General features: G+C 37.6%; 1 protein-coding gene across 4 annotated transcripts in view; it reads left to right on the forward strand.

Moving 5' to 3' along the window:
• DENND1B (DENN domain containing 1B) overlaps nucleotides 1–26,460 on the forward strand; it is a 253,377-nt gene that overhangs the window by 190,446 nt on the left and 36,471 nt on the right. For 3 of the 4 annotated variants that reach the window (XM_030884092.2, XM_060294197.1, XM_060294160.1), the window contains 5 exons: nucleotides 8,406–8,496; nucleotides 15,068–15,108; nucleotides 15,827–15,895; nucleotides 20,955–21,011; nucleotides 21,859–21,966. In XM_030884092.2, the coding sequence (XP_030739952.1) occupies nucleotides 8,406–8,496; nucleotides 15,068–15,108; nucleotides 15,827–15,895; nucleotides 20,955–21,011; nucleotides 21,859–21,966 (366 nt within the window). The remainder of the gene's footprint in view (nucleotides 1–8,405; nucleotides 8,497–15,067; nucleotides 15,109–15,826; nucleotides 15,896–20,954; nucleotides 21,012–21,858; nucleotides 21,967–26,460) is intronic. The other variant, XM_060294108.1, reaches the window with a different exon arrangement.

Below are 26,460 nucleotides of genomic sequence, written 5' to 3' on the forward strand. Positions count from 1 at the left end.
GTATTTATGTATTATTTTTCCCATTTTATACAAGGGGAAACAGAGTCCCAGAGATGGCAAGTTGCCTGAGATCATAAAGCTAATAAGTGGCAGGGTGTGAGGGAGGGCTTTCAGACTCCAAACTCCACGTTCATTTTCATTTGTTCTATCAGAACCTTCTCCGTGCCAAGCATAACGTGGCTGTAAAAATGGATAATCTACGGCTCCTGCCCTCAGTTCTAATTTTTATGAGAACAACTCATACTCTAACAAAAAAGCCAGGACCGGATCCTTTTTCTTTTCTTTTTTTTTTAGTTTCTAACATCTTTATTGAAGTATAATTGCTTTACAATGTTGTGTTAGTTTCTTCTGTATAACAAAGTGAATCAGCTGTACGTACACATATATCGCCATATCCCCTCCCTCTTGCGTCTCCCTCCAACCCTACCTTCCCACCCCTCTAGGGGGTCACAAAGCCCAAGCTGATCTCCCTGTGCTATGCGGCTGCTTCCCACTAGCTAGCTATTTTACATTTGGTAGTGTATGTATGTCCATGCCACTCTCTCACTTCGTCCCAGCTATCCCTTCTCCCTCCCCGTGTCCTCAAGTCCATTCTCTGTTCTGCGACTTTATTCCTGTCCTGCCCATAGGTTCATCAGAACCACTTTTTTTTTTTAGATGCCATATATATGTGTTAGCATACAGTATTTGTCTTTCTCTTTCTGACTTACTTCACTCTGTATGACATACTCGAGGTCCACCCACCTCACTACAAATAACTCAAGTTCGTTTCTTTTTATGGCTGAGTAATATTCCATTGTATATATGTGCCACATCTTCTTTATCCATTCACCTGTCGATGGACACTTAGGTTGCTTCCATGTCCTGGCTTTTGTCAACAGAGCTGTAATGAACATTGTGGTACATGACTCTTTTTTTTTTTTTTTTCTGGTACGCGGGCCTCTCACTGTTGTGGCCTCTCCTGTTGCGGAGCACAGGCTCCGGACGCGCAACTTCAGCGGCCACGGCTCTCGGGCCCAGCCGCTCCGCGGCATGTGGGATCTTCCCGGACCAGGGCACGAACCCGTGTCCCCTGCATCGGCAGGCGGACTGTCAACCACTGCGCCACCAGGGAAGCCCCACATGACTCTTTTTGAATTATGGTTTGCTCAGGGTATATGCCCAGTAGTGGGATTGCTGAGTCATGTGGTAGTTCTATTTGTAGTTTTTTAAGGAACCTCCATACTCTTCTCCATAGTGGCTGTATCGATTTACATTCCCACCAACAGTGCAAGACGGTTCCCTTCTCTCCACAGCCTCTCCAGCGTTTATCGTTTGTAGATTTTTTGATGATGGCCATTCTGACTGGTGTGAGGTGATACCTCATTGTAGTTTTGATTTGCATTTCTCCAATGATTAGTGATGTTGAGTATCCTTTCATATGTTTCTTGGCCATGTGTATATCTTATTTGGAGAAATGTCTATTCATGTCTTCTGCCCATTTTTGGATTGGGTTGTTTGATTTTTGATATTGAGCTGCATTAGCTGCTTGTATATTTTAAAGATTAGTCCTTTGTCAGTTGCTTCATTTGCAAATATTTTCTCCCATTCTGAGGGTTGTCTTTTCATCTTGTTTATGGTTTCCTTTGCTCTGCAAAAGTTTTTAAGTTTCATTAGGTCCCATTTGTTTATTTTTGTTTTTATTTTCCATTTCTCTAGGAGGTGGGTCAACAAGGATCCTGCTGTGATTTATGTCATGGAGTGTTCTGCCTATGTTTTCCTCTAAGAGTTCTATAGTGTCTGGCCTTACATTTACGTCTTTAATTTGTTTTGAGTTTATTTTTGTGTACGGTGTTAGGAAGTGTTCTAATTTCATTCTTTTACATGTAGCTGTCCAGTTTTCCCAGCATCACTTATTGAAGAGGCTGTCTTTTCTCCATTATATATTCTTGCCTCCTTTATCAAAGATAAGGTTACCATAGGTGTGTGGGTTTATCTCTGGGTTTTCTTTCCTGTTCGATTGATCTATATTTCTGTTTTTGTGCCAGTACCACACTGTCTTGATTACTGTAGCTTTGTAGTATAGTCTGAAGTCCGGGAGCCTGATTCCTCCAGCTACGTTGTTCTTTCTCAAGATTGCTCTGGCTATTCGGGATCTTTTGTGTTTTCATACAAATTGTGAAATTTTTTGTTCTAGTTCTGTGACAAATGCCATTGGTAGTTTGATAGGGATTGCATTGAATCTGTAGATTGCTATGGATAATAGAGTTACATTCACAATGTTGATTCTTCCAGTCCAAGAACATGGTATATCTCTCCATCTATTGGTATCATCTTTAATTTCTTTCATCAGTGTCTTATAGTTTTCTGCATACAAGTCTTTTGTCTTCTTAGGAAGGTTTATCCCTAGGTATTTTATTCTTTTTGTGGCAATGGTAAATGGGAGTATTTCCTTAATTTCTCTTTAGGATTTTTCATCTTTAGTGTATAGCAATACGAAGATTTCTGTGCATTAATTTTGTATTTAATGCAAATTAAATTTTTGTATTTAATTTTTGTATTACGTTTGTATTACGTTTGTATTACGTTTGTATTTGTATTACGTTTGTATTTTGTATTACGTTTGTATTACGTTTGTATTACGTTTTGTATTTCTGTGCAATAATTCTGCTACTTTACCAAATTCATTGATTAGCTGTAGTGTAGTTTTCTGGTAGCATCTTTAGGATTCTCTGCGTATGTTATAATGTCATCTTCAAACAGTGACAGCTTTACTTCTTCTTTTCCGATTTGGATTCCTTTTATTTCTTTTTCTTCTCTAATTGCTGTGGGTAAAAATTCCAAAACTATGTTGAATAATACTGGTGAGAGTGGGCAACCTTGTCTATTTCCTGATCTTAGAGGAAATGGTTTCAGTTTTTCACCATTAGGAATGATGTTGGCTCTGGGTTTGTCGTATATGGCCTTTATTATGTTGAGGTAAGTTCTCTCTATGCCTACTTTCTGGAGAATTTTTATCATAATGGGTGTTCAATTTTGATGAAAGCTTTTTCTGCATCTTTTGAGATGATCATATGGTTTTTATCCTTCATTTTGTTAACATTGTGTATCACATTGATTGATTTGCATATACTGAAGAATCCTTGCATTCCTGGGATAAATCCCACTTGATCATGGTGTACGATCCTTTTAATGTGCTGTTGCATTCTGTTTGCTAGTATTTTGTTGAGGATTTTTGTGTCTGTTCATCAGTGATGTTGGCCTGTAGTTTTCCTTTTTTGTGACATCTTTGTTTGGTTGTGGTATCAGGGTGATGGTGGCCTCGTAGAATGAGTTTGGGAGTGTCCCTCCCTCTGCTATATTTTGGAAGAGTTTGAGAAGGATAGGTTTTAGCTCTTCTGTAAATGTTTGATGGAATTCGCCAGTGAAGCCATCTGGTCCTGGGCTTTTGTTTGTTGGAAGATTTTTAATCACACTTTCAATTTTAGTGCTTGTGATTGGTCTGTTTATATTTTCTATTTTTTCCTGTTTCAGTCTCGGAAGGTTGTGCTATTCTAAGAATTTGTCCATTTCTTCCAGGTTGTCCATTTTATTGGCATATAATTGCTTGTAGTAATCTCTCATGATCCTTCTTTGTATTTCTGCAGTGTCAGTTGTTACTTCTCCTTTTTCATTTCTGATTCTGTTGATTTGAGTCTTCTCTCTTTTTTCTTGATGAGTCTTACCAATGGTTTATCAATTTTTTTTATCTTCTCAAAGAACCAGCTTTTAGTTTTATTGATCTTTGCTATCGTTTCCTTCATTTCTTTTTCATTTATTTCTGATCGGATCTTTATGATTTCTTTTCTTCTGCTAACTTGGGGTTTTTTTGGTTCTTTCTCTAATTGCTTTAGATGTAAGGTTAGGTTGTTTATTGAGCTTTTTCTTATTTCTTGAGGTAGGATTGTATTGCTATGAACTTCCCTCTTAGGACTGCTTTTGCTGCATCCCATAGGTTTTGGGTCATTGTGTTTTCATTGTCATTTGTTTCTAGGTATTTTTTGATTTCCTCTTGATTTCTTCAGTGATCTCTTGGTTATTTAGTAGCATATAGTTTAGCCTCCATGTGTTTGTGTTTTTGACAGTTTTTTTCCTGTAATTGATGTCTAGTCTCATAGCGTTGTGGTCGGAAAAGATGCTTGATACAATTTCAATTTTCTTAAATTTACCAAGGCTTGATTTGTGACCCAAGATATGATCTATCCTGGAGAATGTTCCATGAGCACTTGAGAAGAAAGTTTATTCTGTTGTTTTTGGATGGAGTGTCCTATAAATATCAATTAAGTCCATCTTGCCTAATGTGTTATTTAAAGCTTGTGTTTCCGAATTTATTTTCATTTTGAATGATCTGTCCATTGGTGAAAGTGGGGTGTTAAAGTGCCCTACTATGATTGCATTACTGTCGATTTCCCCTTTTATGGCTGTTAGCATTTGCCTTATGCATTGAGGTGCTCCTGTGTTGGGTGCATAAATATTTACAATTGTTTTATCTTCTTCTTGCATGGATCCCTTGATCATTATGTAGTGTCCTTCTTTGTCTCTTGTGATAGTCTTTATTTTAAAGTCTATTTTGTTTGATACGAGAATTGCTACTCCAGCTTTTTTCTGATTTCCTTTTACATGGAATATCTTTTTCCATCCCTCACTTTCAGTCTGTATGTGTCCCTAGGTCTAAAGTGGGTCTCTTGTGGAGAGCATATATATGGGCCTTGTTTTTGTATCCATTTGGCCAGTCCATGTCTTTTGTTTGGAGCATTTAATCCATTTACATTTAAGGTAATTATCGATATGTATGTTCCTATTACCATTTTCTTAATTATTTTGGGTTCGTTATTGTAGGTCTTTTCCTTCTCTTGTGTTTCTTGTGTAGAGAAGTTCCTTTAGCATTTGTTTTAAAGCTGGTTTGGTAGTGCTGAATTCTCTTAGCTTTAGCTTGTCTGTAAAGTTTTTAATTTCTCCATGGAACCTGAATGAGATCCTTGCTGGGTAGAGTAATCTTGGTTGTAGGTTTTTCTCTTTCATCACTTTAAATATGTCCTGCCAGTCCCTTCAGCAGAGTTTCTGCTGAAAGATCAGCTGTTAACTTTATGGGGATTCCCTTGTATGTTATTTGTTGCTTTTCCCTTGCTGCTTTTAATATTTTTTCTTTGTATTTAATTTTTCATAGTTTGATTAATGTGTCTTGGCCTGTTTCTCCTTGGATTTATCCTGTATGGGACTCTCTGTGCTTCCTGGACTTGATTAACTATATCCTTTCCCATGTTAGGGAATTTTCAATTATAATCTCTTCAAATATTTTCTCAGACCCTTTCTTTTCCTCTTCTTCTTCTGGGACCCATATAATTTGAATGTTGGTGCATTTAATGTTGTCCCAGAGGTCTCTGAGACTGTCCTCAATTCTTTTTTCTTTTTTCTTTATTCTGCTCTGCAGTAGTTATTTCCCCTATTTTATCTTCCAGGTCACTTATCTATTCTTCTGCCTCAGTTATTCTGCTATTGATTCCTTTTAGAGAAATTTTAATTTCATTTATCGTGTTGTTCTTCATTGTTTGTTTGCTCTTTAGTTCTTCTAGGTCCTTGTGAAACATTTATTGTATTTTCTCCATTCTGTTTCCAAGATTTTGGATCATCTTTACTATCATTACTCTGAATTCTTTTTCAGGTAGGCTGCCTGTTTCCTCTGCATTTGTTTGGCCTGGTGGGTTTTTATCTTGCTCCTTCATCTGCTGTGTATTTCTCTGTCTTCTCATTTTGTTTAACTTACTGTGTTTGGGGTCTCCTTTTCACAGGCTGCAGGTTTGTAGTTCCCGTTGTTTTTGATGTCTGCCCCCAGTGGGTGAGGTTGGTTCAGTGGCTTGTGTAGGCTTCCTGGTGAAGGGGACAGGTGCCTGTGTTCTGGTGGGTGGGGCTGGATCTTGTCTCTCTAGTGGGCGGGGCCACATCTGGTGGTGTGTTTGGGGGTGTCTGTGAACTCAGTATGCTTTTAGGCAGCCTCTCTGCTAATGCGTAGGGTTGTGTTCCTGTCTTGCTAGTTGTTTGGCATCAGGTGTCCAGCCCTGTAGCTTGCTGGGTCTTAGCATTGAGATGGAGATCTCTGGGAGAGGTCTCACCGATTGATATTCTGTGAGTCCAGGAGGTCTCTGGTGGTCCAGTGTCCTGATCTTGGCTCTCCCACCTCAGAGGCTCAGGCCTGATACCAGGCAGGAGCACCTAGACCCTGTCAGCCACACGGCTTAGAAGAAAAGGGAGAAAAAAGAAAGAAAGAAAGAAAGAAAGGAAGGGAGGGAGGGAGGGAGGAAGGAAAATAAAATTATTAACATAAACAATAATAATTTTTTAAAAAGGAAGACAGCAACCAAACCAATAAATAAATCTACCAGTGATAACAAGCACTAAAAACTGAACTAAGATAAACATAAATATCAGAAACAAGTCAGTTGCAGACAGCAAACCCCAAGTCTACAGTTGCTCTCAAAGTCCACCTCCTCAATTTGAGATGATTCGCTCTCTATTCATGTATTCCACAAATGCAGGTACATCAAGTTGATTGTGGAGCTTTAATCCGCTGCTTCTGAGGCTGCTGGGAGAGATTTCCCTTTCTCTTCTTTGTTCGCACAGCTCCCGGGGCTCAGCTTTGGATATGGCCCCGACTCTGCGTGTAGGTCACCCTCAGGCATCTTTAGGGAGGTCTGAGGTCTTCTGCCAGCGTTCAGTAGGCGTTCTGTAGGAGTTGTTCCACATGTAGATGTATTTCTGATGTATTTGTGGGGAGGAAGGTGATCTCCATGTTTTACTTTTCCACCATCTTGAAGGTCCCCCCAGGACCGTATCCTTTTAGAGTATGTCTGTTTAAACCCATTTTACCACATTTTTTGTTAAAACCATTCTATGGTAATAAGGTAGTTAAACCACATTTTGAATGGGAATCTCTTGATTCCTTTGCCATTCTTCATTAATTTGGGTCTGTAGGACATTTCTGTCTCAGAATCTTACAACTGACGTGACTTCCTGCCGTTCCTGGCCTTCACCTTGCTGCCTGAGAACAGCACTGCCCTCACCACTCCCCTTAGTTGCTTTGTCCGCTAACCATTTAACCAGAACACTAGGGCAGACTGTGAGAATTTTTAAAAAATTCTTATTTTAACTAATATAAGCTACCTTATTTTAACTAAACTTTAAATTTCTAGGGTGAAAAAATTGTCGCCAGGATTAATTAATTCCAGAATGAAAATGAGCATTTTATGTTAATCCCCAGATCTTCATGTCTGCTCTTCAAGCATCATTTAAGTCTTTCTTGTGTTATCCTTTGCCTCTCATGCAGTGGAGCCTTAAAGATACTTCACCGTCCTCATGAGTGGAGAAACCTCAAAACATTTATAATATTTTTCATAATGTAAGTGATACAAGTGTCAGATGCCACAGATTAACAATATAAAACTAACCAAGTGCCAGTAGCACGTGTGCATGTAAAATATATCACTGGTTTATGCCTGGGATTGGTCAGCAAAATAATCACCTAAGGATATTTTTCAAAACCCCAAGATTCTGCTATGCTGTGTTTGTAGTAATAGGACAGAGATGGGGCAAAGCAGGTGGTTGGACGAGATACGCTCCAGGTACTGTGTTTTGAAAAGGGTCTCCAGGTGCTCTTGGTAGCATCTATTTCCCACCCCAATCTCTTCTTTCAGAATGCTGAAAAATACTGCTGAAAACAACCTCATGCAAGTCAAGTCAGCATGTGTTTACCTGAACGATATTCATGTTCGTAACCGTAGTTCTGATCGTTCAGTCAATACACATGCCAGGAATTGTGAAAGTTCTGTTTATTTTGTTGTTAAATGGCTAGAATTATCTGGTGCTCTGTTGTGCTTTAGAACGTAACAGTTTAGATGAGTGTTTTATTTTACTGGATGAAGTTAATATTAACCTCAAAAATAGTAACGTCTGACATTTCTTGAATGCTTACTGCATCAGAAGCTGTGCTAATAAGTCTGTGTTAATTTAATTTAATGTTTACAGCAATACCATGAGGCAGATACTGAGAAAACTGAGGCCTGGGGGGAGGACACAGCCTCATGGGCCAAGGCTCGCCTGGCAGCAGCCTGATGCAGACCCTCACAGAGGCTGTGACCTTCACCACCACGCTGTTTTGTTTCTTGTTAATGAAGTTAGTCTGTGCCGTACATTCCTCATTTAACTAATAAGCTGCTATTTGCGGAGTACCTGCTATTTCAGTGGTTTGAGAATTTTCTTGTCATGTATCTGTATGTGTGTACACACGTGTGTGTAATTTATATGAGTGTCTGCTATTAATATTTTTGTTGTAAGTAAAAATTAAATATTTGAAGTAAACGAAAATTAACATATTTGACACTTTTTAATTTCAGTTTATCGATGGTCGACTGGCAAAACTAAATGCAGGAAAGGGTTTCTCTGATGTATTTGAAGAAGAGATCACTTCAGGTGGCTTTTGTGGAGGTAAAGACTAGTTCCAGTGAGATTATCCATTTTCTGAATAACAATTATCTTGATATTTGCACTTGTGTCTCATATAATCTACTTCATAAACAACTATTTTCTCCTAAATATCTAATATCTTAGATACATTTTTTCATCTTATAAGAACTATTAAGTTCTTAGTTAAGAACTATTAAGTATTAAGTTACTTTGCCTGGTATGTTATTCAAGGCTGAAGGCGGTCTCATGAGTTGGTAGTGGTTTGCTTGGATAGTCTCTTAATATTACTGGAGATGAATATCATAGAAATGCAATTAGTTTGTATTTTCCAGCCTCCTGACTAGTTTTCTCCACTAGAAAACTACTAGTGATATCTACTACTAAGATTAAAGAACTGAGATTGTTGTTGGTATAGTAGATTTTAATGTAGTCCAGAAAGAAAGGTTTGAACACCGCAGCTGCTTCTGTAGTAAGAGTGTCATTGTAGAAGTCTACTTTTTTTGCTTTGCAGACCCTGCAGCGTTAGGAACAGACTTTTCAGTTTACTGTCCCATGTTCTTACACTTGTCACTGTAATAAGTGCTCACTTAAAGCAGTGGAAGGAGGCGTCTTATTTTGTATGTGTGACACACAGTTAGGTGATACCCCATTTTTATTTAATATAATTAATGTAATATAATTGAGCAGTTACATTGTTTGAAATGTAAGTAATTCAGACAGTGTTACAGTACTTAGGAAATTAATGACTTAGGGACTGGTACTCTGTACATAATGTTCCAGTATGTAGTCCTGATTCTGGCAGAGAATTTTGCTGGAGACCTTGAAATGTCCTCTTCATTCTTTCAGCCAGTATTTGCTGAGTGTTTCCAGTGTACCAGGTGCTGTTCTAGATTTGGGATGGGCTAAACAAATAATCCCTGGTGTGTTCACTTTCACCTGGTGTGATAGTAGTTTTTCCACTTATATGTAGGTTTAATTTAGGGAAAAAAAAAAACCTTTAGTCTGTGTGTGAATAAATAGTTGCTAGCATTGAGAAATAAAATGTGAAAAGACAAAGAGTAATAAGTCCTCATCTACAAACTTCCCCAAATTTAATTTTAATCTTGAATAAGATTTACTTTTGCACCACAAAAGTATAAAAACCATTGAGGTCATTTGTTCATTATAAGAGGTACAGATGAACTGAGCAGTAACGGACCTTCCTCTGATGTAAGCATAGCATTTCACTGAAAGCTTTCAGCTTTGAGAAAAACTTAGTTTCCTCGACTCAGCAAGTGAGCTGAATGTGGAATCGTTCAGCTCCTCGCTCTCCTCAGCTTATGGATAAAAATGTAGCTTCAATGGAACTTTTGTGTTAAAATAAGGCTTTTTTACTTTTCAACTCAGACAAGCAAAATATTGTCAGCTCGTGGACGGATTGCTTGAGGCGCCTACTCAGCATTTACATACCTGCCGTCTCATTATCGCTATGACCCGTGGGGCTAGTATCTTATATGGGATTGAGGATGACATCGTGTGACAGTAATGGGGTGGAACTATGATCCTTTTGTGTAGTGAAATTCTGTAGTCTTCACCATTGGTCCACAGACCCTCTGTAACAGAGTAGAGGGTAGGTGGCTTTTCTGGTGGGAGGAGGGTCACCAGATTTTTTCACAGAAGGCCCTGCTGTTTAAAAAAGAACAGAAGCATATTTATCACCAGGTAGCATCTGATTGAGAGACTGCTGCATTTTCAGTACAACTTAATGCCAACCACTTTGTTGTTCCTTCTTAAAATGAAAAAGGTTTTGAACTCTTATTTTACTTTAAGGAGCCAATACTGATCCAAAAGGAAAGCATCATTTAACAAGTATTCATTTCAGTAGGTACAGCAAGAAAGTACATTAGAAAATGATGCCTGGCTGCCAGGTGTTATTCTTTTAATTATATTTTAGGTTATTATCTTAGAGATACATAGAGATTCTTCTTAGAAGAAAATAAAGCAAAATCATTAGAATTTGAAATAAAAAGACTAATAATCTTTTAAAAATTAGCATCGTTCTTACTAATGAGATATATGTGTATGTATAGTTCCAAAAATAGTTCCTAGAAGTCTGCTGCAAACATTTGTCATCTAGACCACATTTGTGAGAGAGAATACGTCTGAGATACCGAACTGGGGTTCAGAAAGTAAACTGTTATAATTTCTCATTTCTCTCATAGTTACAGTAAAAATTATGATAAATGTTCATACTTATTGAATGTTAGTATGTGGTAGAAGCTCTCGTAAGAGCTCTCCAAGCATTATCTCACTTAACCCTCACAGCACCCTGTGAGGGACTTTGAGTAGGTTTTTTGTTTTTGTTTTGTTTTTGGTGTAGCCTTATTTTTATGAGGGTACCCACCTCGATAATTTGCCCAAGGTCACACGTGACGGCCTGGCTTCAGAGCTCCTGCTTTAATAACTGTGATCTATTGCCTTCTTATGATAAGAGATCTTCTCAATTAGAAGACCTTCAGTAAACAAGAGCAGTACTCAAGCCTTCTCTGCCCTGATGGATAAAAGCAAAATTCCTGTCTCTTTTGAATATCCTTTGAAGATTTTTTAATATATAAAACCTTCAGAAAGATCACTGTAGGAGAAATCAACATTCACTGAAGCTAAAGAAAAAATCATATGTTCCTTTAAGCAAAAATAGGAAATTTTAGACAAGCATCTCATTTCTCCTCTTTCTATTCCATTACAGTGGCAGTTTATATACTATTTTTGTTGCTAATATGCATGGTTATGATAAAATGAATATGAGGATAGTGGAGCTGTGTAATTGCTGTGGCTATTGTGCAGCACATCACATGTAGAACATCTCGATTCACATTGGGTCTAGAACTGTGGTTAACAGCTGTGAATGGGTGTGGATTTTCCAAAACGCCTCTCTGTCCTGTGAATCCCTGTGGTCAGAACTGTTAAGGAAATCCATGTTACCCCTGATCCCTTTCATGGGAGACTTGTAGAACATTCAACCTTATCTTAAGAGGAAAGTAAAAAGAATATCAGAAAATGTGTAGAGGGAAGAATAGCATAGAGGTTAAAAGGTCATCAAAGAGACCACAAATAGGACAAAGGATGCAATTAGATAAACACAAATATCGGTCTGTGAAAAAGCAACTGAGGAATATTGAGTAGTTAAGATCATGGTTTTTTTCCCGCATAATTTTTAAAAATTGAGTTACAATGTTATATCAGTTTCAGGTATATAACATAGTGTTTCGGTATTTTTCTAGATTATGCTCCATTTAAAGTTATTATTAGATATTGGCTGTATATTATACTGTGCTGTACATTACATCATAGTATTTTATTTTACAATGTACCTAGTAGTTTGTACCTCTATTTTTTTTCATTTAAAATAAGACTAGTTATTAAAAATCCACATCCAGTTTTCTGAACTTTAAAAAGGAGACACATTTTCAGATTGATTTTATATAGAAGTGTGTGGTTACTCTCCATTATTAGCATTGGTTTCTTCATTAGTTTCCCAGCATAATCTGATCAGTCTTATATTTATTTAATCCTATTTCTTTTTTTACTGACTGGTTACCAAAGAAATTTGAAGGGGTGGTAGGTAAGTAATCATTAGTTTTAGTGACATTTTTCTGGCCTCACTGAACAATTTAGAACAATTTACTTTTTTTGATAAGTGACTGCAGGTTACTGGAATTTAAGCAAATATATTTGACGAGAAAGTCTTTGCACAAGTGAGAAAGACATTTTGTCCTTGAATGCGAGAAAATCACTTGTTTGATTAACAAGTACAATGTTGAGAATTTCCTCCATAATGCTTATTATTTCCATAATCCAGTTACTTTAAAAGAAAGACTGAGGGTTGTTGTTTTTTTTTTTTTTTTTTTGGCATTTAGGTTTATTTTTTGAGAAGAAAAACAGCCTTTTTTTTAAAAAACACACATTATCAGAGAATAATGTGCTTGTCTCATAAATTTTGTGGAAATAGGAGCCTTCAGACTTAAAAGCACTAGAGTTGAAAGAGACAATTAGCCTTTAAAAATTTTTTTACCGGGAATCTACCTAAATTGTACTACATGTTTTCCTATTAAGCTGTTACTTAGGGACTTCCTGTTTGTCCCTATACCACATGATTCCACATTATTATTACGGGTGGTTCTGACTATCAGCTGTTTCTCCTCTTGGTATCAGCTTTGAGCAGCCCCCTTTCCTTTCTAGTACAATCGCTTTGAAGTCATTCAGAGAAAATCTCTATATAACTTAACTCTTCTCATATTTTATTTATGCTTCCATCTTAAAAGTTGAAGGACTAATGAACCAAGAATTAAAATACCTCGACTCTTATTCTTTCTCAGTTGCAATCTTTGTGAACTTGGGCAGGTAATCACATCAGAACCTCAGTTTCCTCATTTGGCAAGTTATTTGTCAGAATAACTAAGTTGATGGTGTGCTGTCACATGCTACACGTTGCAGCAGCCAGGTTACAGACCTAGTCCCAGTGGCATGGTTCACAAGGGCAGAGTGGCCTGACCCACAGACTCACTGGACTGCAAAGCCCACTTCCTTCCCCATCCAACTGCTCTGCCTGTGGCACCACCTGCTTGGCCTATTTTACAGTAGAAAGATGCAACTCAAGTAATATAACACAGACAAAAACATTTTGCAACCTGTAAAGAGCTGAATACGTATGAGCTATTTTTATTCCTCACAACTTTCTCCAAGAGCTGACCTTTCTGTAACTGCTCTGAAGTTTTATGATAGTTACTTTCTTTGTGGTTCAGAGGTTTAAAAAATATATTTTCTGGAATGACAAGTGTTCCAGAATGCTAAATAGTTATATCATATAGTAGTTGGTGTTTCTCTTTCCACTTTCTAACTTCATTTTGGGGAATGAATTGAAACACTTTCCAGAATACTATGAATAATAACCAAGTTTTAAATATGTGATTTCCACACAACCATTTTTAGTAGAGAAGTAAAAAGTATATGAACTGATGAGACTTTTTAATAGAGAAGTAAAAGTATATGAATAATCTGGATAAAGACATACTGTTTAATTTCTGTTAATAAAATCTCCTTGAGAAATAAATTAATAGAATAACTTGTATTTTTTCATCATTTTACAAGGGAAATAAAAATTTTGGTCAGGCTGTATACTATCTGAAACTCATGCCCTTTAAGCAATGCATAGGCTATTTTAGGCAGATACATTTTCTTGTAGTAGTAGTCATTTCATAAGATTAGAAAAATACTGTTTTCCTCGTATTTCTTCTTCCAGAAAAGGTACAGTGTAGTGCTGAGTAGTAAGAGATGTTCTTCAGAATAGGGGTTGTTTCTTGATATTTCTTTGAAATTAGGGAGAGATTTTTAAGTATAGGAGGGAATCCAGAGCTGGAAATTTTTTGCCTGATGTTGATTAGGGATGCAAAGGTAACAGCTAGAAAGAAGTTCTTGGGCTAAGGATCATTCTGCCTCTGTGTTATAACAGCAAGGTGATGCATTTGTTAAAAAGCCACAGCTACACACAGGAGGAGAACACAATCTACTTTAGGGATCCTTTGTACTGGGTAGTCAGTCTCTGAGTAACCTTTGTTTTTTTTCTTGTGGGAGTATTTAAGCATTTAAACAACCAGGAAGGTAGATGAAATCTAACTAAAGTCAGCTGATATAAAACAGTACTTTAGTTGTGTAGCTTTCTTTTTTTTTTTTTTGCCTTCTTATATCATCTTATTGATTAAATTAATTATCATATTTGGAGCCAAATACATGATTACTGGTTTTACTAGGACTGGTTGTGTCAGCATTTGAACTTTCTGATAACCATGAGGAGATACTACCATATTTCCTGGGGTAGTACCTTTCAGATTTGGGTTTACAACTAGAGAATATTTTCAGAACATTACTGCAGGTTAATTGCATGAAAGTAAAATTTGCTATCAATTCATACTAATGTCTAACAACTATAGAGGAATCTTTTTGGTCCTCAAGGATCTTTGCATTTCTAAATTTCCTTCTAGTTTTTTCCTTTCCTTATACACTTTTTTAAAAAAATTTTTAACATCTTTATTGGAGTATAATTGCTTTACAATGGTGTGTTAGTTTCTGCTTTATAACAAAGTGAATCAGTTATACATATGTTCCCATATCTCTTCCCTCTTGCGTCTCCCTCCCTCCCACTCCTTATACACTTTAAATATTGTTTTAAATGAACCTAATTGTATAAAAGAGCCAAACTTTTACAAAACAACATAGACATAAATATTAAAAAATCAGTTTAAAAGATGTAGGAATTTAGGATTTCGAAAGAGAGGTTATTTTTTCCCTCTGAAAGTAGTGTTAAAATGAAAAAAGATAGAATACCTTAACATGTTATCTTCATATATGAGTAAAGAAAAAGTAGTCTTAAAAGTGCTAGTTACTATTTTCCTAGGAATTAGAGCATTTATTAGTTCTTATGGTGAATTGCTTCTTTTACAATATTGCAGATAAATACAATTTGCCTACTAAAATCCTGGAAATGCTAGTTCTTGATGAATTTTGGTTTATGGATTTATTTTTGATCAGATATTCCTGACATTTTTATATATTTTAGGGAACTCGAGGTCATATCAGCAATGGGTGCATACAGTCAAGGTAATAATAAACCGTCACAGTTTCTTTTTTTTTCTTTCACTCTAACATATATGGGAAAATGTTCAGTTCAAGTATACTGTTTATGTTTATGCTGTTTATTGGCAATATTCGAAATGTTTCTATGTTTTCTCACACTTTAAATATTTTTATTTTATGCTTATGGTTTGTTGCTACTTATAAAGAAAATTTTAAAATAGAAAGCTTTTGTCTTTCCGTTTTCAAAATAAATGGCTTGATCTGGAAAGCAAGATTTTACTGTCACCTTATAATATATTCCAGAAGAAGGAGTTAGGCAGAGTGGTAGGATTTGATGGGAGTTTTATTATTTCTGGTAATGTGCTTTTGTTAATATGATTATTTAAAATATAAAACTCTCTGTCACAGATTGAGACTTTACTACAAAACAGAGAAACAGATGATTGTATTTCTTTTTTATTAAACTTTAAATATATACTGGTCATATTGCCCAAGTCTGCCTAAACTGCAAAGACGAAGGGATTTTATTATGCCAATTAAAAGAACAGAGTAGAATGTTTACATTTTGTGTGAAATTACTATAGCGTATATAAAAGCTTGAAAACATCCAACATGAAATAATTTTGTAGGTCTTTCTTTAAGCTGTGAGTAAAGCTCTTTTTCTATACTATTAATAATGCTTTGTTTTCAGGACAATCTGGCCAAAAATTTTTAGGACTGTGTTTCTGTTTTTCCTTTGCAGAAAGGAGGTGCACTACTCAACACAGCAATGACCAAAGCAACCCCCGCTGTGCGAACAGCATATAAATTTGTAAGTTCCCTTTGGTGTTTTAAAAGTTCTACTGGTAAAATTTTATAACATTTTCCTAGATGATAAACATGTAAATCCAAAATCTTTTCTATTCTCCTTTAAATAAGCTTTTTAAAAAATTTAGAGTTAATATCGACTGAAGCAAACTCAGTTATTAAAATTGTATCATTGTCCAGACAGGATATTTCCTCTGTATAATCTAAAAACGGCTCTTCATTTTATTTCAAAGCTATCAGCAAAATTGTGCCCTCAAATCGAAACAGTCCATGACGAAGAGCCATTTTTAAAGATTTGATTCCTTCATTTAACAACATATTTTAAATTCTCATTGTGCACTTGAGGCTTAAGTAGAAAAACATTTTTAAAAATATGGCAAGTTCTCTTCCCTCAAAGATACTTTGACTCTCCAAAATTAGAGTTCTTCAGTGATACCCCATGGCTTGTAGTAAAATAATAATTATGATACCAGTAGCAACCACGATAAGTAAATAATTAACAACCTCAAAATCTCTTTGCTGTGATAACTGAGACCCTCCAGGAGCCGGCCCCTCCTGCGTCCCGTCTCATCTCCCCGAACCCCTAGCTTTGGTGTTTCCAGACCCTGAGCTCTGCTCATTTCGTGAATGCAGGGCACTCTCTTCTGCCTCTTCATTCTTCACAGGCCGTTCCTGCTGCTTTTGGGACATCCTTTTCTTGGCTTCTATCCACCTACTAAATTCATCCTATAGACGTAGTTTAGACATTAGTTCCCCTCAAAAAAAAAAGTCCCAGCGCCACACAAAAAGCATTTATATAGCTCTTCTGTGCTTCCACAGGACCTGTGGACAGACCTCTGCTTCAACACTTGTGTCTGTGCACCTGGTATCTATACAGGAGACCTGTAGGAGCTGGTGGGTTGGCACTCAGCAAGGCTTTCTTTGAAAATTCAATAGGTCATATATATAGTGTGTATTTCTAAAAATATTCTGGGCATTGGTTTTGATTTTATAAGAATTTATCTTCACATGCTTTCTCAGTAATGAATCGATGTGATTGAATTAATGATAGAATAATATGTTTTGATAACTTTAGAACTTACACTCTTTCCCTGACTTACAGTTTTGATATATAGGTAGCCACCATTTCTGTTTAAAAAAATCTGTTTCAAAGGTTATGTTTTATAGTAGCGAGGCTAATCTACAGAGTGGATTCAAAGATACGGAACCAAATCTCTGAACTATCTGAAGCCTTATCAGGAAGTAAAAGTAAGAAGAGGTGACGTTTTGTCTTAGAAGTGTCAGCCTCTGCCTTTGTTCAAAGCCTTGCTAGGAAGGCTCTCTGAGTAGATCGCCTTCTCACTCTAATTAATACTGGTGGTTTGATCTATATACAGTTTTTGAAGAGATGTTAATTTTTCACAATGAAATAGCACATAGCTGCCATGTAAAAAAAATCGAACTAATGTTGAGCCTCGTTTTCCACATTTAAGATTCTAAAAAGGTGTCACAGTCAAGTACCCTTCATTTTGATTCCTGAGAGAATGCTCAACATTTTCCTTCAGGCTTGGAGAGGTTAGATTTTAGTTTTGCTAAATACGTGTTCTTCTCCTTAATTTCACTCATATCTTCCATAAAAGCACAGAGATAGAGCAAACATGTTCAAAACCCCATTTGTCATTTAAATTTGTATCCTTCTAACCAGTATTTTATTTTGAACCCTGCTCAGCAGAACAGTAAAATATTTCAAAAATTTAAAATTCTGCTCTTTGGAAGATTATTCCCTAAATTAATTTCAGGCGAATTAGAGTATTTAGAATATACTCAATCACCTTTAACATTTGTCTTGTGATCAGGTTGAACATGAATCAAGAGGTTTGGGGCAAGTAGATAAGTCAATCTGTGACCTTCATGGTTGTACCGAAAACTCTTCTTTCTAGACTGCTCATATTCTGAAATATGAGCTCTGAAATTCCTCCTTTGACCACAGATTGCTATGAACAAAATTCCCAATTTCTCTTGTATGGTATAACAGGATTTATTTACCTTGAAGTTCTGTAGATAATACATTTTTAAAAACCCTGGGAACCATGTTTTTAACTGTTTTATTCATTCAGCAAATCACTGTCATGATCTAGGCTTTGTACTGGTTATTGGAGCAGGGCAGGCACTGTGAGTAAGAGAGGGGCTGTCCCTGCTTTTATATTTGTATTGCTGTGTGACTCTCGGCGCTTTGGACGCACTACAGAGGTACCGAATATGTATTCATTGAAGGAAATAATGATTTTGTCCTAGACTTAGAACATTTTTCTATCTTTTGTTTTTCCATGCTAATAAGGAGCCATAAAGAAAACTCGAGTGGACATACCTATCTTCTTACACATCTAAAAGTAACAGCAAAGTGAATACATATTTGATTTGGCTAAAAGATTTTCTGAGTCAACTTTCTTGTTAGGTCTTTGCATTCTAAATTACTAGCCAAAGCCGTATTTGCTGGGTGCTTTTCTGCAGAGAATACTTGTTTGTTGATAAGTTTCCACTTGATAAATTGAAAAGGATCGAGAGATCCTGTATCCCACCTTCCGGAGGGTCTGAAAGAGGTCAGTGAGGGGGAGGTGGACAGCAGGCGTGTGAGTGAATCAGCACAAGGATGGCTGACCATGACTGACACCTCACTCAGCTCTGTGCATTAGAAGCATCTGAACGATGCATGTGAATCAGGTGGGTTTTGAAAGAATAGAGGATATTTAGGCAAACTAGAATATAGTCCAAATGTGAGTAAAGATAGGTGCAAATTTGAGGAGATTAGAACAGGAACATTTTTGAGGGGGGTAATTATGCATTTTTACCTAACGGGAATGTAGGCGTTAATACAAGACCCTTGAAATAGATTCAGTGGCTTTACCACTAAAATAATGCATGCAGAAATGCTCTATTGATTCTAAAGAACCATGGAAATATAATTTAGTGTTATGTGGCTTTTTAGATAATCTTTTGCCTCATTTACAATAACGAAATCTTTGTTTTGGTTTTGCCTCATTTACAATAACGAAATAACAGTTTAGTTCAGTTCAGAACATTTCTTGAGCAGTTACTGTCTGCCAGATGCTTGCTGAGTACTTCGGATATTAACAGGCCCCTCTTCCCCTCCGTGAACTTGGGAAGACCCTTCCTGGAAGTAACTTGGCTTCATCCACATGACCTGAGTCTGTAGAATAAGACTCACAGTGCCATTTCTTTCGTGAGGCTTAGATTCGGTGGATGTATTTTAAAAACCTTAGTTTCTCCTTCTTCTTGGGAAGAAGTTGGACTTGGACCTGGATTTGAATCTAGGCTGTGGAGGCTTATACCCTCTGAGTCACTTTCCTTATTTGTAAAGTGTAATAGTAATAGTACTAACTCCATAGCGTTGTGATGATTAAATGAGGTAAAGCATGCTCGGTACCCAGCGCACAAACGCTGAGGAAGCGCAAAATAAATGTGAATTTCTTTTCACTTCTTCTGTGGGTGGGAATTTCCAGTGGGAATTGAGCTTTTCTGAAAACCCCCCGTGGTCTTCAGTTCACTCACACTGCACGGGAACCACAGCGGGACCTCACGGCCTCCGATGCTGGAGCCAGGTTCCCCTGGAACATGAACAGAGCCTTTAAATTGTTAAATGACTTGTAATTTTTTCCAGGAAAACTGTATATGACATAGACACAACAAGACTCGTGTCTGCCTATAAAAGCACTTTGTAAAGTTGCCTGAGTTTCTTCTTTTTTTTACATCTTTATTGGAGTATAATTGCTTTACAGTGGTGTGTCAGTTTCTGCTTTATAACAGAGTGAATCAGCTATATATATACATATGTTCCCATATCTCTTCCCTCTTGCGCCTCCCTCCCTCCCACCCTCCCTATCCCACCCCTCTAGGTGGTCACAAAGCACCGAGCTGATCTCCCTGTGCTATGCGGCTGCTTCCCACCAGCTATCTATTTTACACTTGGTAGTGTATATATGTCCACTCTCTCTCTCACTTTGTCCCAGCTTACCCTTCCCCCTCCCCGTATCCTCAAGTCCATTCTCTAGTAGGTCTGTCTTTATTCCTGTCTTACCCCTAGGTTCTTCATGACATTTTTTTTTCTTAGATTCCATATATATGTGTTAGCATACGGTATTTGTCTTTCTCTTTCTGACTTACTTCACTCTGTATGACAGACTCTAGGTCCATCCACCTCACTACAAATAACTCAATTTCATTTCTTTTTATGGCTGAGTAATATTCCATTGTATATATGTGCCACATCTTCTTTATCCATTCATCCGATGATGGACACTTAGATTGCCAATAAACACCTGAAAGAATGCTCAACATTATTAATCATTAGAGAAATGTAAATCAAAACTACAATGAGGTATCATCTCACACCGGTCAGAATGGCCATCATCCAAAAATCTAGAAACAATAAATGCTGGAGAGGGTGTGGAGAAAAGGGAACACTCTTGCACTGCTGGTGGGAATGTGAATTGGTACAGCCACTATGGAGAACAGTATGGAGGTTCCTTAAAAAACTACAAATAGAACTACCATATGACCCAGCAATCCCACTACTGGGCATATACCCTGAGAAAAACACAATTCAAAAAGAGTCATGTACCACAGTGTTCACTGCAGCTCTATTTACAATAGCCTGGAGATGGAAACAGCCTGAGTTTCTTAAAGTCCAGACATTTGCCCAAATAACCTGCTGCTCTGATGTGCTTTCTCTTTTCCTTGCCCATTTGTCAAAGTTTCAGATTATGGCTGGGCGGTAGTCATCTTGTGGCCTCTTGTGTTTTTTAATAGTTTAGGAGGCGGAATAGGCTAACTGCTAGCCTTTGTATGATTCCTATGCAAACAGAGACTAATCGTGCTTTCACCACCTCATTTAGGTGTAATAGTGTGTGGTATGTGTCCCTGAAAATAGAGCTTTAGATTATAATTTCTTCTTTCTCTGTATAATACGAAGACTTAGTAATTTTCATTAAATGGGATCTCATGTACTTACTCCTTAAGTGTAATAGAAGCACGCTGAGCCAGACACTGGTGTTATCATTTCCTAGGCAAAGAATCATGCAAAGCAGGGAATAAAGGAAGTGAAGAGTAAGCTGAGACACAAGGTACGTCCTGTGCTGCTTTTCATTCTACCTTGATTCTTGCGTTAGTTTGAAGCTTATGCCTTACAAATCACACGAGATTTATGTTTCTAATGACTTTTGAAATATGCTTAGCCCTTTGTTCAAGAATGTATTTTTCATAACAAGCCCTCTGGCAACTATCTGCCATTCTCTATGCACCCCCTGAATAATCTCTTTATTGTCTGCGTATTTTATCACAGAGCGACCAAGATCTTCAAAGGTGCTTTAACAGGATGTATGTTTTCATAAAGTTGATTGCCTTGATATCACAATTGAAATTCTTGCTTCAAGCTGAGAATTTTTTTTTTTTAAAAGATGATCTTTGGTGCAGAATTAAGGCAGGAATGCCATCGTTTGGCTTTATAGGATCTTGCCAATAGCAGCTACTTTAAATTGAAGAACGTTCTTAATTTACAAAGGTGTATTTGAATCTGTGAATATTGCATATATGTGAATAGTTACGTTTATGTATATGTGTGTTTGATTTGATTACGTATAATATCTTTGCAGATTTTATCAGTTGTTGTGTTTTGAATTTCTGCCTCTGGAGGGAAGAGACTACTTAAAACTTTCATTGTAGTAATGGAGAGTGAGCGATCTTCGTATAAATTTTATTGAAATTGTTCAAAAGAGTCAGACTATTTTGGAATTTATTAATTCATAATATAGAAAAATGCATTTTCTTCCTAAATAGGTTTTTTTTAAACTTATACCCCAAGTGTTATTTTGTTACTTGCATCTGTATTGGATACTTTATCTATTAAGCAAAAAAGTTTAGTAATAAAATGAGTATTTTAGAATAACCACTTGTATGCTTCTTCACATGTAGGAAAATGAGGACGATTATGGGACTTGTTCTGGTTCTGTACAATATACGCCTGTCTACACGCTACGCAGTGAAAAGGGAAGAAACCTAGCAAGGCGTAAGCTTGCCCAGGTGAGGTTGTTTACCCTCCCATCTCGCAGATTCTGAAGTCAAGCAATTCCAATCAATTCTTCAGGAAAATTTGGAACCCACTGATTTTTTTTATCATATGGTGAGAAACCCTGCGTTGACGGTCAAGGAGGTGAGTAGGTGGCGTCTGGGCCACGTAAGAGGGTCCTGGGAGCCCAGGGTCCAGGTCCCAGTCTGTACACACATCACTGGGTCGTGTCCTCCTGGTGAGTGGAGAGAGACAGGGCAGTGTGTGGTGGCCCGGGACTCGGGGTAGCTTATTGATGGCTTCCTTTACTGCAAAGGTAAGATGAAACTCATACGTGGGGATTTGACTGCTAAAGTAATCTGTAGAAATGAGAATACGAAGTAATGTATGTCTGTCTTTTTCTAAAGTTAGATATTTTATTTGCTATCAATAGTTAAAGCTTCTGCTTCTATCTAATGCTACTTAAAATATTGTCCTAAAGTAGGAAAGGGCTCAGGATCATAGCTGTATGTGTCTCTGATTTTGCATCATAAGTGTGTTGCTGCTTGTTTCAAGGAAGCAAAGTTTGCATATGCCAAATCATACTTTACGTGGTCTTAGAAAACTAGCTTTTAAAATGAATTCTCAAGTGGATTATAGTTACGAAACCATGGAACTGGAAGCAGCTGCAAAGCTTCGTTTATCACAGTCACCAAAGTTTACAGTTGAGGAAGTTGGTAGCCGAATGGTCCCATCACTTGCCTGAAGTTCTGTAACTAGTTAGTGGCAGGGCTGGACAAGAGCCCACCTCCGGTGCTCAGGTAGCTCCCTGGATGTGCAGACACTCAGTGCAGGGCTTTCCTGTGTCTTTAGGAATGGGGAGAGGGCCCTGGAAGCGGTGCTAAAACCTCAGCCTTTGTAAAGAAGACCCATTCGTTTGGTTGTTCAACAGCTATTACGCGTCAGGCACCTTTCTAGGTATTTTGGAAAAACATAAAAAAATCTCTGCTTCAGGGGACTGTTTTTATAACATACAAAGTGCCTTCTCTATGATTTATCCATTTGTTAAGCTTACGTTTTCATACATTAGTATTGCTTAACTGCAGCATATTGGTCATGAATGCTGGTTGCATGACCTGAATTATTTCAATGAATAATTATTCCACAAGGGTAGGAAACTTTTCTGGCTACCACCATTAACTGGAAAACATTCATTAACTTGTAAATTCGTGATGGATTTGCAATCAATTTCTTAATTTTTCTCCTTAGATTATATTAGATTAGATTTTAGGTTATCATGATAAATAGATTTTTATGTGAAAGAAATGTGGGAGTCTTTGTTACCTGCAGGATGCTTTAAGATAAAAAGCAAACACTTAAATAGGAGAAATCCCTGTTCTAAATGTCAGTTTTAAATTAAGGAAATTACTTTTCTCTCCTCATATTTAAAATTTTAAATCTGCCTTTTCTTTAACGTGGCACAATATTTTTATGATAATTTAATTATAAAATACATTACTGATTTCTGTTTTTGTTTGTTTTCTTTGAATTCCTAGAGACACAGTTTCTGATAGAGAAAATTATATTAGGTAATAGAAAACCTTACAGGATAATAGGTTACATTCATCACATACTTACCCTGAATCTTCATGGCTATCATTTGCTGTAATACCATTCGTGTAGTTGTCTGCATTCATTAGTTAGCATTTTATGGTTTTCAGGTGGACATGACATGACTTTAACAAGAATTAAAAGAAGTAGGGCTTATTCTTTTGAGAATTATTATTTTCCTACTCGGTATATAGGAATTTGTTAAACCAACATATTTAGATTTATTGTGCAGGTGCTGGCAATGTCTGCGTAACAGTCTTTGCAAGTGATAAATGCCTGAGTTTCAGGCAATGTGTATACCCAGAATATGTTTCTTTGTATACATCTGTCCCTTTATGTAAATAGGTACATACATCTGCGTATATGTATTTTAACAGCTAAATTTTTTGAGTTTATATTTCCAACCGTTTGCAACCCAGTATTTATTGTAATTTAACTTTTTGCTTTTGCTTGTATTTCTTCTATAATTGAAATTTGATAGCTTTAGATTCACATAGACACTAACCAAAGAGGTAAATTTTGGGCCCTTTGGCAATTCTTTTCCTTGCTGCTTTCCACCCTTACTTTTTTCCCCATAGCTGCCAGAATGCATGTTTTCTTGCAATACTAATTTTACTTCTTTGAGCTGAAAGTTATAGGGCTCTGAAATGATAGCCAACTTGTGGTCAGCAGCTTATTTATAAAAGCAGACCATGGTACATTCAAATTGAAATTGTCATCTAATTCCAGATCTGAATTATTTCTTTAATTTCATAGTGTTAGCAAACACATACACGTGAAATACGACAACAGCAGGACATGCGTTACGAGGATCTAGGTGTTCCTGCCTCCACGTGCTGGGGGGATTGGGACTGGAAAATGGGAGAAGCAGTCGGGGGAGAGTATCGACCCCACCATCTTCTCTGTCTGTCTCACCTGGTCTGTTCTCTCTGCGTGTTTGTTCACTGTGCATTCTGTAGATCAGCTTTCTCAGCTCCTCTGTCCCTTCGGTGACCTTGCAGGCCCTCAGTTCAAACAACTGCTAGAAATGGACCACATAGACCTATGGCCACTCTTTTCTTTGGATTCCTTTCCCATATAGGCCATTACAGAGTATTGAGTAGAGTTCCCTGTGCTACACAGTAAGTCCTTATTCGTTATCTATTTTACGTAGAGTAGTGTGTATATGTCAATCCCACCTGAAACTAACACAACATTGTAAATCAACTATACTCCAAAAAAAATTTTTTTTAATTTAAATTTAAAGAAAAGAGAGAAATTGACCACAATTCCCAAATCCAGTTTCTTGAGGAAGGACGTAATCATCCCAAGTGGATCGGGCTTCAATCCTTGGCTCCGTCGACTCTAGCCGGAGAGGCCGGGAGAGGACCACGTTACCACAGACACTGGGACGGTGGTGGGTGCGAACAGGGAAAGCAGTTCTCAGAGTAGGGGTTTTAAGGGGTGTGGCAGTATCTCAGAGGATTTCTCGGTTTCTCATTGCCTTATAATGCTATTTGCCAAGAAGTCATCTTTGCAAAAGAAAAGAAAAATCTGTGTTTTTGAGTGGTTAGAGGCTGGATCTTTGTCCCACAAATCTGAAGCTTGGTAAGTTTAAGGTCAGCCTACCCTGATGGGCTGCTGTGGCCTCCGTTCTCGCGGGAGAGATGAGCCACTCACGCCAACAAAAGGACCTCAGCAGAAATAAGCTTCAGATGCAATATTTGCACTTTGGGCAAAGAGATCAAGAGGGATCGGGCATAGTCTACTGCCTTTTCTTTGTGGTCTGGTATTGAGAAGCTTCCTTGGTTCACTTTTTGGAGATAATCCAATCTCATTGATTTAATCAAAATAAGATCCAGTATCCTGTGGAGCAGACAAAGTTGATGCTAGAACCATGTGCGTGTTGTTCTATGGTGATTCCCAAATCAGTATGTTCTCTCACTCCTATCTCCACAAGTTGTAATAATATTAGGATCTGAGCACATTAAGATTTTCAATTAAATACGGAAGCAATTCTGGGAGTAGTTGGGTGCGGTTAACGAAAGAACCTAGATAACAATAAATACGTCAGAGACACTGATGTTTATTTGTTTATATTCTACCTATTTCCAAAAATAAATTGATATCTTACAAAGAATCATAGAATAAAGAATTAAAATTCATTTAATTTAGGGAAGATTCACGGCAGAGAGAAAGTAAGTGTAGTAAGAAGCTAAGGCCCCATCCCGTGCTTAGCAGCCAAAATGAAAAAGCACAGCTACCATGATTCCTAATGCAGAGATTTAGAAAGCTGTTCAGGAGATTCGTCGCCATCTCAGGACATGGGGCTGGCTGCACACGGTCCCGAGGAGGTACCTGGCAAGGATCCCTGTGTCAGGAGACGGAAGGTCGGTTTTCTTTATTTGGTCTCTCCCATGCAGTCTCATGATGTGAAGCGCTCAGGCTCATCAGAACCTTCCTCAGAGCCCCCTCAGCTTCCTCACTGTGGCCTCAGCTTTCACATGAGTGTTGAACTGCTTAAAAAGATGTAAAGGTTACAAGCAGAAATAAGCCTAGAATACACTCTTTCCTTCGTTCCATAGCATCTCTCTCGTGTCAGTACTGGCTTCTCCGGAAGCAACCATGTCCTGGGCCGCATCTTATATTTGATTGTTCACGTGACCAGATTCTTTTTTTTTGGCTGTACGCGGGCCTCTCACTGTTGTGGCCTCTCCCATTGCGGAGCACAGGCTCCGGACGCGCAGGCTCAGTGGCCATGGCTCACGGGCCCAGCTGCTCCTCAGTATGTGGGATCTTCCCGGACCGGGGCACGAACCTGTGTCCCCTGCATCGGCAGGTGGACTCTCAACCACTGCCACCAGGGAAGCCCCAGATTCTCTTAAAAGACTTGCTTGGTGGTAAATTCAGTTACTTGAAGACAAGATTCTGTAGATACC

This window comes from Globicephala melas, chromosome 1 (genome assembly GCF_963455315.2).
Source record: "Globicephala melas chromosome 1, mGloMel1.2, whole genome shotgun sequence".
In the NCBI taxonomy this organism is placed as follows: Eukaryota; Metazoa; Chordata; class Mammalia; order Artiodactyla; family Delphinidae; genus Globicephala; species Globicephala melas.